Here is a 21,900-nt window from a genome sequence, read left to right as displayed (position 1 = left end):
GTAACTTGAGTCCAACACAAACACCAGAAAATTACCGGTTCTATTTAAACACCGTCCTGTGAGCCTGAGCTCTGTTCAGTTACAGGACGGCAGTCTGGAAGCACAGATTTCCACTCTGACTCCTAATCGGGTTTATTTTTTTACTGCGTTCCGCATCGGATAAGCAGAAACACTAGAAAGAAAATTCATGTCATTGTTCTAAAGGGAAAGTGACTTAAAGCAGCAAACAACACATCTTATAGAAAGGATTGCATAATCAGAACTTTAATCTCCCTGAAAAAGTCACAATGAAAGTAGTGTATATCTGTGTTGTATATCTGGCATGTGGTTGGATAGAAACATTCTTTTCTTCAAAGAAACGCTGCTAAAAATATTTACTTATTATTATGAAAGTCTTAAATCTATGGCAGGTTTTATCATGTTATATTGGGAAAAGACCCCAGTGGCTACAAACCAAACCCAAATCATTATTGCTTTCATACCATGGTACATCATAACTTTTTCAAACAAGATGCTGCACATCATTACCCAACATCTCCTATTTGGTGTCATCTGTGAAAATAACGTCATAAGTTGTGCTGCCATTTTTTTTCCCCAGAAAAAAGCATCTTTCCCCTTAAACCATTCAAAGCAACCTGGACTTGTTCAGCTTTTCTACTTTCTCTACCTTTAATATTTTTAACAACTGGCATGTATGGTATAAATTTGGATTCAAATTCTCTGAGCCTCCAGTTTGCAGAGACAAATTTTGATTGAACTCTTTAGAGGTATGTCTCAAAGTGTTTTATACATCTAGGTAACCAAGAAAGTACATTTTTATTGATATAGCGCTAAATCCAAATCTGGAACTGAAATGTTTGTATTTTTTCCCTATGACTTCTTGATCATGCTGCTCTTTTTCCCCCATTACTATATCACCACATACAAAGAATGTTTAACATAAGAAAAATGGGAAAATATTCAGTGGGTATGAATACATTTGCAATGCACCTCACTTCTGTAAGTGTATGTAGACGTCTGAACGTAAAATGAAAACATGTAATCTGCATACTGTTAGCAGCTAAAAAAGGCAGAAGAGCCTACTTAAGTTGGGAGTGAAAAAAAAGGAGAAGAAGAAGAGAGTAAATGAGGTCAAATTGAAGCTCTCTGTTTTAGAGGCTGCAACGTGTCCATAGTGTAACCAGACTGCTTTGTGGATCTGCCAGATTTTTTCTCTCTCTCTCTCTCTCTCTCTCTCTCTTTCTGCTTCCTCCCTCCTCTGTCTCTCACATCACATCATGAGATGGCTCCATGGCTCCATATCTCCATATCTGTATTACAGTAGACTGATTTAAACTGCGCAGGGTATAAAAAAGTGGCAAAAAAACAACAACTTCAAAAACATAATAGGTCATATTTCCAGGAAAAAAAAAAACTAATAAAGATAAACAACGATAATCAGACTTTGTGTGACATATGCGGGAAGTTTATTTGCCAGTGTTTTCAGTGGTGCCACTGGGCAGGAAGTAACATAGGGGTGTGCAGGAAGGGGCCATATAGAGTCCTTTCTATTTTATATTTTCTGTTTATATTCAACAATTATTTTTATTTATTGCTTTGCGCTGCTTTGTGTTACTTTCGCCCATATATTTCACAATGGCATATCATCAAAGGTGTTGACATGCTATGATGCAGTCTGTTTCTGGTGCGCCATCCCAGAAATGTCAGTGGATCCTATCTGGTCATCAGTGACTAAAAACAAGGTGCGAAGCATCACAGTGAGTTCCCTCTGATAATCTCCATCTTTGTGCGTAAATTACGGACTCTCTTCCCCGGATCCAAACGCATCCAAATATAACATTGCGCACAACTTTCTTAAGAATACATATATATATATATATATATATATATATATATATATATATATATATATATATATATATATATATATATATATATATATATATATATATACAAAGTAACTTCTTGAGGGAAAATAACTTGTGCTGGCTGAAAATCCGTTCTATCCAGATCCGCTAAAGACTTCTTAGCTTGACATTAAAAAAAAAAAAAAAAAAGTCTCAATTAAGAAAATCCACAGCAGGTAGATGATACGGGACGTCTGCAGCGCCTCAGAGCCGGTGCGTAAATGATGCCTTCCAACATCATCCACGTTTGAGCTGGGACGTGAACTGCTTTTTGTTGAGACGGCCCATTCCCCTCCGATGAAGGAGGGATTTTGCGCCCCCAACATGCAACAAGTTATGTGGTGCGCGCACGGCACCTCCCCAAAAGCTCAGCCATATAAAAGCCAAGATAAGTCATTTGTTTAGGCAGTAGGGAGTTTCTGCTGGGGTCTGGATTGGAGTTACGCACAGACCGGACCCTGCCCTATATGAGTGGTGTCTGAGGAGGAAAAAGAGGATCCCCCCCTGCCACAAAGAATCTACATGTCTAATATTTAGACATGTTCAGCTTTGTGGATATTCGGTTAGCGCTTTTGCTCAGCGCAACAGTGCTTTTGGCGAGAGGTCAAGGCGAGGATGATAGTAAGTATTCCTTTCAAACATTGTTTTTTCCTTTTCTTTTTTTTTTTTCTTTGTGGCCCTCTCAGGATGTGGAAAGTCCACAAGAGGATGCGCAGTTTGATGGAACTAGTCGGGATATTTGACCCGCCACCTGGCAGAACTGGGGAAATGTGTTTTTTTTTTTTTTCCACGGGCTCCTCTGGAGATCTGGAAGCGAATAGGAGCTTATAGACTGGACATTTTTTCCACACTTTTTGCCCCCCCCCCCCTATCTCACTGGCGTGCAGACACATGTCCTACTGGAGTGCAAACCTGAGGGGAGCAGCTGTTTTATCTCTGCGCAAGTGGTAGGACATGAGCTCAGACAGAGTTGAAACTCATGCAAAAGAAACAAAAGTATAAAGGGGAAAAAACATTTTAATTAAACAATATTTAGGCTGAATTTGGTGAGAATTTCTTTCGGTTCAGGAACTTGCACCCGGAGACAAAAGCTTGAAACCGCATCAATAAAGAGCAGACACACATCTGTGGAGAGCTTCGGCTCTAAAACTAAGAGAATATTGGAACAAATTAAGGAAAAAAATTACAACGGAAAAATCTCTCAAGTCTGACGTCGACAATGGAATAAGTTCGTCTAGACTTCAATTAATCACCATCCGGACTAGGGCGAGGGAGGCCTTCTTTTGCAAAGCAATTGTGACGCCATGTGGCAAGGCCTGGAACTGCACGTCTACGCTTTAACCCTCTCTTGATGCCCAGCATGCAAAATCTATCACTCTTGAAACGTGATTGGACCTCCTGTAATTGGTTATAAAGAAGCAGCCCATTTTTGAATGTTTTACTGGATCTGGAGCTGAAGCTTGTTTATCCACAGTTACCAGGAAGAAAACCATTACCCTTCATATGATAATCCTTTAGCTACTTTTCACTTCGTTGAGCTCTACGTTTCTGACACCAAACAGGTGTGCAGCCAAATGGTGGATTAAAGGGGCCTCTAACCCAATTCTGCTGAATCAAAACTTTTAAAAAGTCTAGCATTTCAGTGGCTTTTAATATCACATTTCATCTGGCTACATCAATTTTACTTTAAAGTTTTGTTTTTTGCTTTGCTTTTTCAAGTTGTCGTGTTAGCCAGGTGATGCTCTGCACATTGTTTTATATCAAATTGCCAAAGAACTGTGTGTAAAAGAATCTTTTTTTAAGTTAACCTATTTTAACTTAAAAAGTAACAAAACCCTGTTGATGTTTTTCATACAGCATGCAAGTTTTACTTCTATAAAGTTTTTTTTTTTTTTTGGAAATATCTGTAGGGATGCTAATGATTACTTAAGCACATGGAAAGTAATATGTAACTATATTATTTGAACTGCAATGTTTAATGTTTGCAAAATGAACTTTTGTCATCATTTATTGTTAAATGTAGCTTAGTTTCTAGTGTACTTTGACAGCCTTAAGAGGAAGTGATCCAAGAGGAAGTTATGTATTAGGCCCAAAGGCCACTGATTTGGTAGAGAAAGAAGTAACCTATGGTCTTGATTAATTCAAATCAATTCATTCTCCTGCTGGTTTTTACTAACATCTCTTCACCCAATCAGTAATTATTGATTAAAAAAGGGGTATTGTTCGATTTTATGCAAATATTAGAATTTGTTGCAAACATCCCAATATAGGGTTTATCAATATGCTTCTAAACTAGATGCGTCCATTTTTTCTGAGAATTTAAGCATCTAGCTTGAATTTACATGTAAAAATGTAAATACAATGTTAAATTCTTCTCAAAATCCTTGATTTCATCACAAATATATATATATTTTTTTTTTTCAGAGCAATTTGGCAGCTGCACATCAGAAGGACAGTCTTACAACGACAAGGATGTATGGAAACCAGAACCCTGCCAGATCTGCGTGTGCGACATGGGGACCATCCTCTGCGACGAGGTGATCTGCGAGGACACGTCCGATTGTGAAGACCCCTACATTCCAGATGGAGAGTGCTGCCCTGTCTGCCCCAATGACGAGGGTACGGCTCACCTGTTTTGCAGTTTCATTCATGCCTTGCACCACCTCCTAGATTTGCTCCTCTGCTGCCTCTGGCCTCTAGACCTCACATGGACCTGAGCCCCTCAGCCTGTCTGCCTGCCCGAGGATTTCCCATATAAAAAAAAAAAAAAATCCTTTTCGGATCACATTTTGCTGAGTTCTTTTTATCAAACTTTTTAAATGCTGGATTACACCCTCTTTCTAATGGAGAGTTTATCATTTTCCCAACATGCCAGTTTGTGCACAACCATCACACTCCTCACCCCTTTTCTCCCCTTTCAATTATTTAAGTTGCTCTTAGTGCAGTTATGACAAAATCATAGCTGCATTAAAGTCCGCTCTTTAATGTTTAAATCTGCTATACATTCTTGGACTTGCAGCTTGACATTTCAGCTTGTCTTGGAATATTTTGAATTTAATTATATGTGCTAGCTATTGACCTTTCTTTTTTTCTTTGATTTCTTTTAGCTCCTCCCACTGAACCTACGGTATTTTAACCTTTCTTTCTTATAATTTTATTAATGTTGAGGAACAATTCCGAATTTATCAGACTTTAACATTATAGTCTAATAACATAAATTATTTTACATCCTGCAAACAAGATTACAGCATAGCTTAACTGTTGTTTTTGTTTTGTTTTATGTACTTATAGATTCCAAAGGGACCCGATGGCCCCAGAGGAGATCCGGTAGGTTTCTATTTACTTTGTTTTATAGTCTAATCACACCCATAACTAAGGAAGAAGAAATAATTGCAGAAAAGTCTGAGACACAATTTCCAGTATTTATTTATTTGCATACTAGACAATCCTGATGAGATTTCTGAAACATTATGTATGTCTACCTGGTATTTCAGCCCAGTTCATGAAAGCTGCACTACATGTTGCTGATTATGTTGTATTTAATACATTTTCAAAAAAAATGTTTTAGTTTGCACCAAAAAATAGAGATGTATGTGAGCAATATATGCTCTATGAATTAGGAATGAAAACTGTCAGAAACCAATATGATTACTGACAAAGCTGCTGTGACTTATAACTGTAACTGTTAACTAGCTCAAGAGGTCAAAGAGAGTTCATGAGACTGTCATTGAGGCTTCTCTTTAAAATGAGGTGAAAGATCATTAATAACAAAGTGTCTATAACATTTTCTAAGCAGAAATGTGCTTGTGTTAGACAAATATTTCTGTTTATGTTCTTTTTTTAAAGTTATTAAATATGAAGTTCAAGGTGTACTGACACTGATGTGATGTTTTGGGCTTCTGAAAGTAAAGTAAAACATCGTCTGCATAGAGAAGCGTGTAACCTGTCTGGAATGTTGTTTTTCCCAGGGTCTTCCTGGTCTCCCTGGCAATGATGGAATCCCCGGACAGCCTGGCCTTCCCGGCCCACCTGGCCCCCCTGGTCCCCCTGGCCTTGGTGGAGTACGTATCAGAGTTTCATCTGAAAATAAAAACACCTTAAAGTGTTGACCCAATTCAGCAACCTTCCTTCAGATTAAAGCATTCATATAGATTGATAAAAACACTGCTCTCGTTTAAGATTTCTGATATTTGTAAGAGGATTATGAGAGGCTGGACTAGTTAAAGTATTCTTCTGAGATGTTTCTATGCTGAAAAAGTGACCAATTTCCTCTTCTTCTCCCCTCACAGAACTTCTCTCCTCAAATGAGCTACTTTGACCCCTCCAAGTCCAGCGGCCCACCCGTCCCCGGCCCAGTTGTACGAAATTTTCATATAGTGACCCATGTTTTTAAGAGTGTACAAAAATGAAAGGTAAATTGATGTCTGACTTTTATAACTCTTCATCAACAGGGTCCTCCTGGTCCCCGTGGTGCTCCTGGTCTTCCCGGCCCACCCGTAAGCATTTTTATCAGAAACATACATAATCCTCCAAACCTCCCCAGAAAGTTTTCAAAACCATATAAGTTGGTTGGGACACTAAGAACAAAGCAGGGATTTTACTCTGACACCATTCTGGCTTGACTGACATGCATAAATAAGTCAATTTGGTTTGTATTTGAAACATAAGAGTTTCTGGCCAAGACATTTATAGAGGTGGCTATTAATGCACCACTGCCCCCTCCCCCCACTTCCCCACTTATATCATTCAGCTCATCTTTGAATAAGATGTGTTAAAAATGTTTTCTTTTGATGTCTTTCAGGGTCCTTCAGGTAGCCCAGGACCCCAAGGAGAGCCTGGTGAGCCCGGTGCTGTGGTAGGTACACATTATAACTGGTTTGATAAATGGCAGTCTTACTGTGTCACTCATTCAATCGTCATCAGTTTGTAAACTGCAGATTTTAAGATTTAAACATCATAAATGAGCATAAATACGTCTAAAGGCAAATAAATGTCTCGTTTTTCTTATATTCGACTACACAATGTGTCATTGGTCTACTTCTGCATACCATTTTTTTTTCACTTTTCTTCATCTGTGTCAATAACATTTTGGAATAAATGATATGATCTGTTGGTGTTTTTAGGGTCCAATGGGTCCCCGCGGTCCTGCAGGCCCTCCCGGAAAGAACGGAGATGATGTGAGTGATTCTGTTTCCTTTTTAGTTGCCCTTGCAGCTAAAACTGCCTCTTTACTACCTGGTCTAGCATCTTCCTGTGTTTTGAAAAACATGTTTCTGTCTGTGTGTCCTCAAAAGGGTGAAGCTGGTAAAGCTGGACGCCCCGGTGAGCGCGGAGCTGCTGGCCCTCAGGTGAGCCGAATTAGAGAGTCGTTGACCGTCCATCTAAAATTTCTTTCCGTGTTCACATTTGCGAATTTGTACTCATTTTATTGCTGTTTCTTTTTTGTTGTTGTTGTAGTTCTTAGTTTTTCAATCATGATCACACTTCCTTTCCATTTACATGAGGAACTGCCATGACAACAGTTATCTTCTTGTTTTCCTGCAGGGTGCTCGTGGATTCCCTGGAACCCCCGGACTGCCCGGCATCAAGGGACACAGAGTGAGTCTTAGTGCTAATCTGGAGCTTCTGCATTAGAGTCACAAGCAGAAACATGATCTAATAATGACTCCCGATGTTGTCTGCAGGGTTTCCCCGGTCTTGATGGATCCAAGGGAGACAGCGGACCTGCTGGTCCTAAGGTAAGACGCCCAGGAACCCGTTCTCCCTTCTAGATCACTTTGCCTCGTGATCCAGCTGTTTAAAAGCCGATGTCTGTCTTGCAGGGAGAGCCTGGTGTCCCCGGAGAGAATGGCATCCCAGGAGCCATGGTACGTTTTCAGTTGCACCGTCCTACAGAGTCAATTTAATGATTGGTGTGACCTCCTGAAGAGTTTTATTCTAAGAGGTCTGCAAAAACGAGAAGAAATTGATCAGTTTTTTTTTTCTTCTATTGTCTTGCAGGGTGCCCGTGGTCTTCCTGGTGAGAGAGGCCGCCCCGGACCTGCTGGCCCTGCTGTAAGCGCCGCCATTTTTACACTTTCTAACCTTAAACCTTCTTCAACTCGTGTGCAAAAAAGCTGAACTGAGCAAAATCTGTTTGCTCTTCCATGCAGGGTGCTCGTGGTAACGATGGCAACACTGGTCCTGCTGGTCCTCCCGTAAGTTTTCAATGATTAAAACTTTCTTTTTACTTTTCTACATGGAAAGAAAGAAAGTTTTGCCTTTTCAGACCATGCTCCTCTAACGATCTGTGTCCAATCCGGATGTTTAGGGACCCACCGGACCTGCCGGACCCCCTGGATTCCCCGGTGCTGTCGGTGCTAAGGTAAGTCAAATAGGTCATATATTTTCCGTATTTAACTGAAAAAGAAAAACAACTAAAAATAGTCAGAAGTTTTGTTTCCATTTCACCAGTTAAGCCTTAGTGTTCAAATGTTTTCCTTTGAATGAAGGAAAACACATCATTAGATACTACTGAACCTCGGTTCTGATCTCAGTGACGGTGTTAATCTCATCAAAACCTTGTGGATCCAACCCTGTGTTGGGGGAATTGTTAATTTTTGCAGGAAAAAAACTTAAACTGTAACTTTTAAGTAAGGATATTATGGATTAATTAAACAGTATGTTCGACTGCCAGCCATCAAAGGGTTCAGAAAACATCATTGGACCCCAGCTGGACTCTTTCCCTCAGTCGCTTTCCATTTACAAAGCATCTTAGAACTCTTTTCCTTTGATATTCCACTTCCTGGAGTTAAAAAGGAATCGGAACAGCAATAACCTGCTTGGCTTTGAAAATATGGCTGATAAATTCTTGTTTTTATTCTTAGAAAAAGTTTAGTTTAAGTACAGATTGCAAGCAATCTACCACATTTTTGTCCTGAGACCTTACAAGCTGCACATGGACTTTAAATGGGTTATTTTACATAAATATAACTAAATGTGTTCAAAGACATTTATCAGAACCCCTGTCCATCTTTTGGCATTAATGTTTTTTTTTTTTTTTTTAAGTTTGCATCTGTTTTATGTTTAATAATAAGCCAGGAAGTCCTTCTCTCAAACACATTTTGCTAATTTTTTATGACACTTACTTGATTTTCATGGTGCTGATTTCTTCATTGGTGTTGCTTCCTTCCCTCTGACAGGGTGAGACCGGTCCTGCCGGAGGTCGTGGATCTGAGGGACCCCAGGGAGCCCGTGGTGAGCCTGGTAACCCAGGACCTTCTGGACCCGCTGGACCTGCTGTGAGTAACAGAACCTTTAATCAGCCTGACTTCCATTAAAACGAACAAACAAAAAAAATAGCATGGAAACATTTTAAAGTAGATTTCAAACATTTTGTTCCCATATGATTTTCCCAACAGGGTACTCCTGGATCTGATGGTCAGCCTGGTGCTAAAGGTGCTAATGTAAGTTGAGCACGAGACGCACTGATCAGGTTCATTCCGCTTAATCGTTTTCGATTGTTTAAACTCCGACTTGTTTTTTTACGCAGGGCGCTCCCGGTATCGCTGGTGCTCCTGGTTTCCCCGGTAACCGTGGTCCTGCTGGAGCTCAGGGAGGCGCTGGTGCTCCCGGTGCCAAGGGCAACAATGTGAGTAGACTGCATATCGTGTGCAAAAATGTCTCCCGGTCAGTGTGACAGAGATCGGAAGTGATTGGACGGAATAAATGAAACGTGTTTCTCTGCCAACAGGGTGAGCCTGGTCCTCCAGGTCCTAAGGGAGAGGCTGGTGCCAAGGGTGAGCCTGTAAGTTGGAAACTACGTTTGACAGAAAAATGAGAACCACAAGCAGCCTGTTTTGTTTCTCGAGTGAATAAAATGGTTCCTTCTCTTCCAGGGCCCAGCTGGACTTCAGGGACTTCCTGGCCCCTCTGGTGAGGAGGGAAAGAGAGGACCTCGCGGAGAGCCTGGTAGTGCTGGACCCCGTGGACCCCCTGGAGAGCGTGTATGTTTATTTATTTTACCCTTTAGTTATTTCTTTGTCGGTTTTTTTTTGTTGCTGTTGAGAAAGTCACCCTTGAATTCCTGTTTCCACATTGTAGCAGTTCTAATGCTACAATGTGAAAACAGATGTGATGAATCCAAATAAAAGAAGGAGAGAAAGCACTTATGTGGAATTGGTAGTTGCAATAATTACTTGTTTTTTATTATTACTATTTTTGTAGTTGCATTTTTTCACTTTTCCCCCCATATTAATTATTTTTTTACAGTTCCAACACAAACAAAGACAGGGAAAAAAAACTACCTTAAAAACACATATCTAGCAACTTGCTAAATTTTAACTGTCTCAGCTTTGGCCACTGGACAGCCAGAGGCACCGAGGGTCAGAGGGGAACTTGTGTTATTTCCTCTTTATTTCATCATCATTACTTAATTTTTAAGACTAAAATACAACAAAGTGAACAAGTTTGTGTTCTGTGGTGGTTAAATTATCCTCTTACCAGCACCTGATGCTCACATCTGAGACGATGCATTTCATGCTCAATCAAAAAACTCAAACTTTTAAATAGACCCGCAGTCATGTCTGGTTTTAGAACTAATTTCATGTCAAAATGTCTGTAGTCCCTTAAAAAATCACTTTATTCCTGGAGCTGCTTTGGGAATACCATATTTTACCATGTTTACTGACCTGCTTGGTGTGTTTTTTTTTTTGTTTTTTTTGTTTTTTTTCCCAGGGTGCCCCCGGTGCTCGCGGTTTCCCTGGTTCTGATGGAGCTGCTGGTGGAAAGGTAAATGAAACCAGGAGGAAGTGTTTGCAAACCTCTGGTAAAGAACTTCATAGAAATAACTAAATCTATGATTTCTGAGCCTTTGTGACTTTTGTAACAGGGCGCCCCAGGTGAGCGCGGTGCCCCCGGAGCAATGGGATCTCAGGGAGCCACCGGTGAGGGCGGAACCCCCGGCGCTCCTGGCGCTCCAGGATCAAAGGTGAGTTTTGAGACAAACTGGAACAATTCTGTTTAATGTGATGAGACGAAAAGAAAGAAAGAAGAAAACAAATGAATTTCAACTTGCTCCTCCTCTTTAGGGTGTGACCGGTAGCCCCGGAAGCCCCGGCCCTGATGGCAAAGTTGGACCTGCTGTAAGTACTGATAGTTTCTAAAGATTTGACTGGATTTCTAGTTAAAGTTCCTTCAATATTTTAGAATAGAAACACATACGATAGGCTAGTTTCATAAATAAATAGATAAATAGGCTAGTTTCTGATCTCTTTTCAGTTTAACACAGTCAGCAATCAGCACCTAAAATTATGGTTGATTATGGATTAGTTTGCTCAGTTTCGAAATTAGCAAAATAAGAACCCTCTTTGAAGAATCTCTTATTTTGGAGACCATGGTTGCTTCACCTCTGGAAATAAAACCTAAAGTCTTATAAGGACATTTACAAGAGATCTGAAAGAAGGCATCTCTCGTACACGAGTGTGAGGCGTTCGTGTTCTCCCCAGCATACTTATTGTCTGAAGAATGAAGAAAAAGCAGAACACATAAGCTAGGAGGAAGATGTGAGCAAAGATTTACAGTCTTCTGGTTTTTTCATGACCTAAATGAGATCCAGATGACTCTCTCAGCCAATATCAAAACACACTGCAATGTCCTTTTGCCAGCTTTAAAAATGAATCAACCTAAATGCTTTTTTTTTTTAAATGAAACATTTCCTCTCCACTCCTGACCATTAGGGTGCTCCTGGTCAAGATGGCCGCCCCGGACCTCCTGGCCCCGCCGGATCCAGAGGACAGCCCGGAGTCATGGGATTCCCCGGACCCAAGGGAGCCGCTGTGAGTGAACCCTTCACCGTACCGTGTCTACGAGGGGATCGATGGGATCCTTGGGTCGTGAGTGTGTAACCTCTGTCTGTGTCACCAGGGCGAATCTGGTAAAGCTGGCGAGAGAGGACCTGGTGGAGCTGCTGGCCCAGTTGTAAGTACTACAGGATTTTTTATTTTTATTTTTATTTTGGTATTTTCAATCAACTCTAAAGTGATGATAAAGTAAGATGGATGGATCTGAACCTCTTGAAGTTAGGACGAAATCAGAATCAGAGCGCATTAGATTTGAAAGTCTGCATTAATCTGGACTGAACTGAAGATGCTTATTTGTGTAAACCGATTTTAAAGTGTGTTTTCTGCGCCATAGCGTAAAGCAAATAAACCGAAATGAACTGAAGTTGAAATATGAGCGTAGAAACATTTTGGTAAATATTGTGACCTTCTTCCGTTCAGGGTGCTCCCGGCAAAGATGGTGATGTTGGAGCTCCTGGACCTTCTGGACCTGCTGTAAGCAGTTTGCCTCCGTTATTTTTAAGCATTAAAAAAGATAATTTTCATAATCCATCCCCTCCCCCCATTTATATTAGGAATATAAAATAATCATATATAAAAATTTCTCCAACCTCTGATTACAGGGACCTGCTGGAGAGAAAGGAGAGCAGGGACCTTCTGGTGCACCAGGATTCCAAGTGAGTTTTTGAAGCCTTCCATCTTCTAAAATGATTTTTTTTTTTGACAGTTTGTTGTTGAATATATGTCCCACTTTATAATTCATACATTCAACTGCATCTTTAATTATTGTGCAGGGTCTTCCTGGACCCCAAGGTGCTACTGGTGAGAGCGGCAAGTCTGGCGAGCAGGTATGATCTGCACCATTCATGGCTAAATCTGAGCTATTGACAAACAAATTGTTTGGACAAAGCAAAATTAGACCCGCTAATAATCGCTCTTTCTGCTGCTACTGTTCAGGGCGTTCCTGGAGAGGCCGGACCACCTGGCCCAGCTGGACCCAGAGTAAGCGCCTCTTGTTCTGCTGGGCATCCTGTTTTTATATTTACAGTACACAAAAAAAAAAAAGCCTGATGTTTTCTCTGCGTTTCCTCCAGGGTGACAGAGGCTTCCCTGGTGAGCGTGGCGGTCCTGGACCTGCCGGTCCAACTGGAGCCCGTGGCGCCCCTGGTGCTAGTGGAAACGATGGACCTAAGGTATGGTTAAAAATCAAAATAAAAAAATGAGCTGGACAGAAAATTTTACAGCTCAGACCTGGAAGAGTCTTGACCTCTGTGAAACACGTTGATTAAGGGCAGTAAACAGCAGAAACATCAGGAAAGGGAAATCCAATTTTTCTGATTTATAGGAGTCAAAAAAAAAAACACGTGAATATCCTGGGTCTGGATTTAAAATAAATTAATATATATTAAGTGAGACTATTAGTGGCTTTTAGCAGAGGTACCTCCAGAATATGTTAAAATGGTTTGTGATAAGCAGAGACCAAACCCAAATCTTTTTTATTGGAAACAAAACAGCTTTGCTAGGGAAACAAGTGTGCGTGTCTCTTCCTATTTACTCAGCTCAGCCTGTGATGATCATTTGACGTTTTTCAGAAAATATATTGAACACGCGTCCACATTCATGCTAATCAAATATCGATCAAACCACCAGCTCATCAAAATGAGCGTCTGACAATTAGCATTTTAAATGACTTTTCTATTATCTTCTCATCTGAAAAATAAGACTCTAAACTCCTATTTGCTTCATTGGCTGACATAGTCTTTCATGTCAACAACAGTCAATGGAAATGGGGTATCATATAAAATCTTTGGAGAATAATAAACAATAAAATGTTTCCCGTATGCAGGATTTGAGCATTTCTACAAAGATCTACCAGACATTTGTCCAGCATCTGTAAATGTCACATCTTCACAGATTGTGACAATACCTGCCACTAGGGGGCAGCAGCGGGGTAAATTCAGTCAATTGCAACTTTTAAGCAGCGGAGGAGTAAATGAACAAGCTTCAAACTGTACTGGGTCTCCAAAGTCCTGATCTGCTTCGTCCAGGTCATATCTGGGGGATGATTAAAATGTATTTTCTTTCTTTTTTTTTGACCTGCACAGGGAGAGCCTGGAGCTGCTGGCACCCCCGGTAGTGCTGGACTCCCTGGTATGCAGGGAATGCCTGGAGAGCGAGGATCTGCCGGTATTCCTGGACCCAAAGGAGAGAGAGTGAGTATAACAGCAGTGGCGCAACTGCACATTATTAAGGTGGATGCGAAAACATAATTTTTTTTAACTTTCTTTGAAAAACACTTCCAAAACTAAATAAGTTACCCAATGTGGCTCTAATAAAGTCAAGATATCAGTGTTATACTGACTTATTGGTTGGCATTTAAATAATATCACTCTTAGATAAATCTTAGATGTTAGAAATGGAGATATGCTGTTGTTCTGTTTTGCTTTTGTCACAATAATAACAAATTTGTTGTTATAATTGTTATGAACTATCATAATAAATGGTTCAAACTTGGGGCTCTAATATACACCAGTTGGCATGGATAACATTATGAGCAGCGTGGTTAACACGGTTAACTGTGTTGAGAGTTCATCACTGAAAATCTGAACTCCTTTTATTTTCTATCCATTTTTATTATGTCTTGCTAGGCCAGCTGGCATTAATTGTCACATTCAACTGTTTAACGACACTTTTCTCTGTTTAGGGAGACGCTGGTGGTAAGGGTTCTGACGGCACCGCTGGCAAAGATGGCGTGCGCGGTCTGACTGGTGCTATTGGACTTCCTGGACCTCCTGGTTCTCAGGGTGAGAAGGTAAGATCAAGGACGATGGTTATCTTCATCAACATCTCTACTTCTTCAGTTGTTTTCTTCTCACATATAGAGAAAAAAACAATCTAAATATGGTATTGTTTTGAGTCCTCTTAAACTATGATTAAAAAAACAGCAAATGTATGTAGTTTATTTTGCAATATGAACAATAAACCATAATTAATCTACTAGTCTGCTATTGCGGCACCATGTGCAACTAAAATCTCTCCTCACCAGTTATTTTATTACACTTTTTTTTATGCATGGATATTCTTATATCCAGGTTGAAGTCAGGTTGAGATTATACATTGCATTCAAACAATCATAAATACAACAATACCCCCCCCCCCCCCAAAACAAAGCCAATATTTAGCATAACTGTATAAAAATCCAAACAATATTGGCCTTAAATTGTAAATTCTAAACAGTTATAATGCCTTAACCATAATTACTGATTAGAATGTTCAATTTGCCCTTAAACAATGTTTATTTTAGGAAATTTAGACTCTTTGCCATTTTAGAATTAATTTTCATTTTTCTGCATTGAATGCCAACCTAAATTGGACTAATCTTACCAGAACATCAAAGGCAGACTGGAAAAGTCTGACGGTTTATGCTGCTTATGTTAAGAGCATAATGGACATTATCACAAAGGTGATTTATGTAGAGAGTAGATGGATCTCAATGTGGCACCCTGAGGGACTCCTCAGGACTAATAATAATCACTGTGTTCAAGCGGATGAGCAATTAAAAAAAATATATTACAGCACTCTCAGACAAATTTATAGTCTGTCAATATAATGTATCATTCATATATATACTGTAAGTGAATGTGTGTTATATTTATTTTTATGATTTATTATTATTTTGTCTGCTGACCTGTACTCCTTCTTCTCTGGTTTTAGGGAGAGCCTGGTCCTACTGGAATTGTTGGACCCTCTGGTCCTCGTGGTTCCCCTGTAAGTTGTTTTCTAAACCCTTAAGTCGATAGATTGCTGCAGTGGTCTTGATTATTTCAAAAAAGATGTGAGATCTCAGTGCATGATGAGGGGACGCAGCATTTCCCAAGAGACTGAACTGACCTAAATGACCACTCCAACAGGGTGAGCGTGGAGAGACTGGACCTCCCGGACCTGCTGGATTCGCTGGACCTCCTGTAAGTAAAATGCAGATCAGAGTACAGATTGAATTCATGTGTGACAAAAACATGGACTCTAATGTTTTTTTGTTGTTGTTGTTGTTGTTTTTCCCTCCCATTTCAGGGTGCTGATGGTCAGCCTGGTGCTAAGGGAGAGAGTGGTGACTCCGGACCAAAGGGAGACGCCGGCCCTGCTGGACCTCCTGGACCTGTCGGATCTTCCGGTCCTCAGGTTTGTCACTCTACAGTCAGCAGCATGTGACTCTGTGTTCTTCAAGAGGTTTTTATAACTGTGGTCTTATTGTCTGATCGTTTTTTATTTATTTATTAATTTTTGTTCAACAGGGACCTGCTGGTGCTACTGGACCCAAAGGTGCTCGTGGTGGTGCTGGACCTCCTGTAAGTCAATGTGCAAATATAGATATATATATAATATAATATACATAGTTGTAAATAGTGGTTTTTCATCTAAAGAAAATAATACAGGAGTCCTAGGAAACACATGGACTCTTTGGAATCCAGTATGGCAAAAAATTCAATTTATGGATTATGTGCCTTTTTTATTTACACTCCTGATTTGTTGAGTTTTTGCAAACAAAAACAACAACAAAAAGATGGGGTCTGTTCTTATGCTGGACACTCCAGTTCTATATTAGTGTTTCAAATTTTTAGCAATAGGGTTTAGCAAGGTTCTTTCAATAATTTGTACTGAAATAGCAACTGCCATTAAATTTGGGGAGTGTAAAAAAAATGTATTATAAAAGTTTATTTATTTCTCTCTCTCTACTTAAATTCAGTTGTCAAAAGACAAAATTCAATAACCAAAAATTGGACAATAGCTATTCATATTTTGTTGTAGAAAATATCTCCTGTAGTATCTTAGCTTAAATATTCTCACATTATCTTTGCAGATAAATTTAATGCTTCACCATATCTGTCTGTCTCCACAGGGTGCTACTGGTTTCCCTGGACCTGCCGGCAGAGTTGGACCCCCAGGCCCCTCTGTGAGTTTTAGAATCATCACGTAAATGACCTCCTACATGGCCGTGGAGTGATGGCTAATGGAGTTGTTCTGTCTTACTGTGACCTTGTTGCATGATTCTAGGGAGCTTCTGGACCCCCCGGACCCGTTGGACCCGTTGGAAAGGACGGACCCCGAGGATCTCGCGGTGAGACCGGCCCTGCTGGTCGCCCTGGTGAGTCTGGTGCTGCCGGTGCTCCCGGTCCCAGTGGAGAGAAGGGATCCCCTGGCTCTGACGGATCCCCTGTAAGTGCTCGCCACTTTACCGCCATTCGCTTTGCGCGTGATTCAACCCCACTGACTCCCACGTCCCTCTGTGTAGGGTGCCCCCGGTCTGCCTGGACCCCAGGGTATCGCTGGAGTGAGAGGTATCCTAGGTCTCGCTGGACAGCGTGGAGAGCGTGGCTCCTCTGGTAGCCCTGGACCCTCTGTGAGTATTCTGTTCTTATTTTCTAAATCTTGATATAAGTGCTAAATTTAACCTAGGCTCTCTAAAACCGTTCACCGGGCACTTCCCTGCCTGACCAAAAGCGATCCCCTGTTGTTTCTTAGGGTGAGCCTGGTAAGCAGGGACCTTCTGGCCTTGTTGGTGAGCGTGGACCCCCTGGACCTGCTGGACCCCCTGGACTGTCTGGTGCCCCCGGAGAGGCTGGTCGTGAGGTATGAGGCTTGAAATCACTATTGTTTAATATTTCCTTTCGATTCGTTATGAATGACCGGTTTTGCTGCTCCTCTGCAGGGATCTCCTGGTCATGATGGTGCTCCTGGTCGTGACGGTCCTCCTGGCCCCAAGGTGAACATTTACTCTTTAAAAAGGGTTATTTCCCCCCAAATCTTATCTAAAAATGGAGAACTCCTCCTTATGCATCTGAAAATGTAGATCTTAGTTGCCTGTCTAACAGACATATGCTTTATAGGGAGACCGTGGTGAGAGTGGCAATGCTGGACCCCCTGGACCTCCTGGTGCTCCTGGAGCCCCCGGAGGTGTCGGCCCCTCTGGCAAAACCGGTGAACGCGGAGAGAGTGTAAGTCCCCAATGATGCTGGACCTTTTTTTGATTCAGTTTGTCCCAAACTTCTGTGTGTGGTGTGTGTTGTTTCCTTTTGTATTAACCCTCTTTCCTTCCTTCAGGGTCCTGCTGGTCCCGCTGGTCCTGCTGGCATTGCTGGACCCCGTGGTTCTACTGTAAGTTCATCAATCTACGGCACATGAATCCCAGTTATCCACATTAAGTCTCAGAGTTGTGCATTAATATGTCATGGCATCTTTGGCAATTTTCAGGGCCCTGCTGGTGCTAAGGGAGACAGAGGAGAGGCTGGTGAGGCTGGAGATAGAGGCCACAAGGGACACAGAGGACTCAGCGGACAGCCTGGTCTGCCTGGACCTCCTGTGAGTCTCTACTACCACTTATGCACTGCTGAAAAAAAAAAAAAGAGTTTTATAATCCCTTAGGCATTCATTTCCACATATACAATCATATTCGATACATTAGAACACTACTGAACACTTTATATTGATCAGTTACTCGTAGATTGATGTTTTAAAGCTCTTAATGCTGTTAATTATGATGATGACGTCATTATCTTCGCCTGCTACCAGGGAGTTCATGGAGACAGAGGACCCGCTGGTGCTTCCGGACCCGCTGGACCCAGAGTAAGTCCAGCTGCTTTGCGTCACCATGCCAATATTTGGATACACCACTAACATTTGCGATGCTTTTACTAAAAAGCAAAAGTATTTTGAATTCCTTTACTGTGTCAAGATAAAGTCTCAGAGCATCAAATCTACTAATAATCAACAAAGTTAAGCTTATAAATGATTTGCTTTTCATTTTAGGGACCATCTGGAAACAACGGTTCCCCTGGTAAGGATGGACAGAACGGTTTGCCCGGACCCATCGGACCCCCTGGACCTCGTGGTCGCAATGGAGAGCTGGGACCTTCTGTGAGTTTCATTACTATTAGAAACCTTTCTAGTAAATTAGTGTAAACAGTGCAAAAGCAGAAGGAAACTGAACATGTATAAGATGTTTCAAAAGGCCTCTTCAAATCTAATCAAGTCTTTTAGGGACAAGTTAAGATGTCTGGGTGACTTTTACAAAAACCCTTAGGAACCCCTGCTGTAATTCTGCATATTTCATTACTGTCTTATCTCAAAACAGGGTCCACCTGGACCTCCTGGACCCCCTGGACCTCCTGGAGCCCCTGGCAGCGCCTTTGAATTCATTGCACCACCCCAGCAGGAGAAGGGCCCAGATCCTCTCCGTGGTGGCTACCGCGCTGATGACCCCAACATGATGCGCGACCGCGACATGGAGGTTGACACCACCTTGAAGACCCTGACCCAGAAGGTCGAGAATATCCGCAGCCCCGACGGCTCCCAGAAGAGCCCTGCTCGCATGTGCCGTGACTTGAGGATGTGCCACCCTGAATGGAAGAGCGGTGAGTGAGGATCAGAGTTCATAGACCTTTTTTTTTCTTTTAGCACCTTTTGCTAGACTTTGATTTTGATCAAACCTGAAACCCTCCTTATATTTTTCTCGGTTGCAGGCACATACTGGGTTGACCCGAACCAGGGCTCTTCTCTGGACGCCATCCAGGTCCACTGCAACATGGAGACTGGAGAGACCTGCGTCTACCCCATCGATTCCAACATCCCCATGAAGAACTGGTACCTCAGCAAGAACCTCAGAGAGAAGAAGCACATCTGGTTCAGCGAGTCCATGACCGGTGGATTCCAGGTGAGAGTCGCCGTCACGAAATCCCTCCGATTACTTCTAGTCAGTACGATCAAAGAGTGACTTTTGCTTCTACCCGTCACGCAGTTCCAGTATGGCACCGAGGGAGCTGATCCCGAGGATGTCAACATCCAGATCTCCTTCATGCGCCTGATGTCCAACCAGGCCTCACAGAACGTGACATATCACTGCAAGAACAGCATTGCCTACATGGATTCTGCAACAGGCAACCTGAAGAAGGCCCTCCTTCTCCAGGGCTCCAACGATGTCGAGATCAGAGCCGAGGGCAACAGCCGCTTCACATACAGCGTCAGCGAGGATGGCTGCACGGTAAGTTCCCTCTGTCTTCGTATTGAGTCATATTTGTAGTTATGCACTCATACACATTTTATGGCCAATTTGTGATCAGAATAAGATTTAGATCAAAGACGCTGCATATAGGAACTTAGTAGCATTTTTAGCTAGCATAGTTAGGAGTAGCAAAGTAGCACTTTCTTTTGGTTTTACCTGGAGAAAGTTTGAGCTTTTCAAATCAAGCATGTCCCAAACAAACATGAGTTGTAAGCTCAATGAAATAAAAAAGCACCTTTGCTCTCTTTAGTCTTCTTGCTATCTAGTGAAGTCTTGCTCTTTCTTGCTGTCCAGCAGCCTAAATAAACTAGATGTGTTTGAATGTCTTCAAGAAAATACATGTTTGTTTTAAGTTGCTTCCTATGTCTTAGTGCTTTCTCTGGCCTCATTTATTTGGTCTTACTGATATTTCACATAGCAATGACATTTAATCTTCCGCTCTCAGTAACAACTTCCACACAGAAAGTGTGAGAAATATCTGGCAGAAGGCACCGTCCTCATAACTTTAAACCGAAACTATACTGCTAAGTCAAATAAAATAATTTATTTTATCCTAAGCACACTCTTCAGCTCAAAGTAGTAGTAGTACAAGGCCATCAGATATGATTAATCAAATTCAAAAGTGAATGTATCATTTGGATTGCTGATTTTTCTGTTCATCTCTATGTATCTATTAAGCTATTAGAGACTTATGTCTGTTTTGTCTTTCTGTTTCTCTCTACAGTCACACACTGGCACATGGGGCAAGACAGTCATCGACTACAAGACATCGAAAACATCCCGACTGCCCATCATTGACATTGCTCCTATGGATGTTGGTGCACCCGATCAGGAATTTGGCGTCGAAGTTGGCCCCGTTTGCTTCTTGTAAAAAAAAACAAAAACAAAAAAAAATGAAAGAAACATGGACATGACATTGTTGTTTTTTTCTAGCAGTCATCTCTAAAACCTCTTTTTTTTTCTTATGCAACCAAAACTCATTCGGCCGCCATTGGTCCACAATGCTTTAAAACCACTCCACTGAAGACAGTGTCTGCATTTTTTTTTCCAACCCTGAGATGCTTTTTTTTGGGGGACTGCTACTTCATCTGAAAACCAACCACACAAGGACACTTTAACTAAAACTTTTTGATTCCACTGGCAACAAGAAAATAATGTACGTATGTGTAAAATTTCCCCAAAGGAGATGATTAAAAATAAGAGAAAAAAAAGAAAACAGAATCGGGTGACTTTTTACCTATTTCCTACCACTGCAGAAGGACTTTGAAAACAACAAATGATATGTACCATTTTTCTGGTGTTAAATAAATTGTAAAAAGTGTGGAGTGTCTTGTTGATCTAAATACATAAGAAAAACACCTGAACTTTGGACCAACAAAAGAACAAGACAATTAAGCTCACCTTCATTGCAATATATAGATGGCTACCTCAGAGTCACCCCCCAATTTTTCTTTAGAAATTGCCTATCGGGGGACATTAAACCATTTAAAGGTGCTATTACTAATCCAAATGAGGTCCAGTTATCAGTATTTGATGATCAAACTCTCACTCTCATACTGTAATTGTTGCCACTAATGCCTGCAGAACTTTGGTGCTACTAAATTCACTCATTGTCTTGTTGTCTATGCAGTGCAATTGTTTTCTTCTTTGAGTGTTGGTTTGATGACAGAGGCGATTGCTGCAGGTGTGATGCATGCATTCGTGTCTTTGTAGATACAAGCGAGTGACTTCCCCGCCCACATGTTCAGTGTTTGCCCCATCTGTGGAAAATCCCTTAAATATCCTTGGAAAAAAAAAGAAAGAAAAAAAAAAAAGGAAAGAAATCACTCAAAAGAATAGCACACATCTTCCCGGTTGTTTATGTTTCATTGATGTCTTTTTTTGCAGAGAGTTTCTTAAAAATGGAAATTGAAGCAGACCGACTTTCATGGTTTCAAGGAGAGATTCTGTACTTATTTTGTACATGTATAATAAATCAAGATGTTTTTAATTATTTTGGGTGCTGAAATAAAGCATGTGAAGTGGTCTACTCGGTGGCAGAGTTTTCACTGTTGTTAAAACTTAGAGTCACGCATTCAGAAAATATGTCTTGCATTTAAGACCGTGTTTTATACTCTCA

At 41.2% G+C, this 21,900-nt stretch overlaps 1 protein-coding gene across 4 annotated transcripts; it reads left to right on the top strand.

Annotated features, from left to right (window-relative positions):
• Positions 1-2,307: 2,307 nt before the first annotated feature.
• On the top strand, positions 2,308-20,659 carry col1a1b (collagen, type I, alpha 1b). 4 transcript variants are annotated; one of them, XM_015031330.1, is made up of 51 exons: positions 2,308-2,528; positions 4,332-4,526; positions 5,015-5,034; positions 5,199-5,234; positions 5,876-5,968; positions 6,197-6,265; positions 6,359-6,403; positions 6,709-6,762; positions 7,031-7,084; positions 7,202-7,255; positions 7,452-7,505; positions 7,592-7,645; positions 7,730-7,774; positions 7,908-7,961; positions 8,060-8,104; positions 8,218-8,271; positions 9,089-9,187; positions 9,308-9,352; positions 9,439-9,537; positions 9,640-9,693; positions 9,785-9,892; positions 10,623-10,676; positions 10,777-10,875; positions 10,976-11,029; positions 11,624-11,722; positions 11,811-11,864; positions 12,167-12,220; positions 12,349-12,402; positions 12,520-12,573; positions 12,683-12,727; positions 12,820-12,918; positions 13,831-13,938; positions 14,430-14,537; positions 15,440-15,493; positions 15,637-15,690; positions 15,797-15,904; positions 16,018-16,071; positions 16,623-16,676; positions 16,778-16,939; positions 17,016-17,123; positions 17,246-17,353; positions 17,433-17,486; positions 17,611-17,718; positions 17,825-17,878; positions 17,975-18,082; positions 18,293-18,346; positions 18,530-18,637; positions 18,855-19,134; positions 19,243-19,433; positions 19,518-19,760; positions 20,506-20,659. In XM_015031330.1, the coding sequence occupies exons 1-51, from the start codon at positions 2,447-2,449 to the stop codon at positions 20,650-20,652; spliced, it is 4,344 nt and encodes a 1,447-aa protein (XP_014886816.1). In that variant the 5' UTR covers positions 2,308-2,446; the 3' UTR covers positions 20,653-20,659. The 4 variants fall into 4 exon arrangements, with proteins under 4 accessions (XP_014886816.1, XP_014886817.1, XP_014886819.1 ...); XM_015031331.1 differs by lacking the exons at positions 15,797-15,904; positions 16,018-16,071; XM_015031333.1 differs by lacking the exons at positions 15,797-15,904; positions 16,018-16,071; positions 16,623-16,676; ... (5 more) ...; positions 17,825-17,878; positions 17,975-18,082.
• The last annotated feature ends 1,241 nt before the right edge of the window (positions 20,660-21,900 follow it).

Source organism: Poecilia latipinna, unplaced genomic scaffold, assembly GCF_001443285.1.
Source record: "Poecilia latipinna isolate Pla-1442-1.1 unplaced genomic scaffold, P_latipinna-1.0 Scaffold203, whole genome shotgun sequence".
NCBI lineage: Eukaryota > Metazoa > Chordata > Actinopteri > Cyprinodontiformes > Poeciliidae > Poecilia > Poecilia latipinna.
This window is presented reverse-complemented; position numbering and strand designations above follow the sequence as displayed.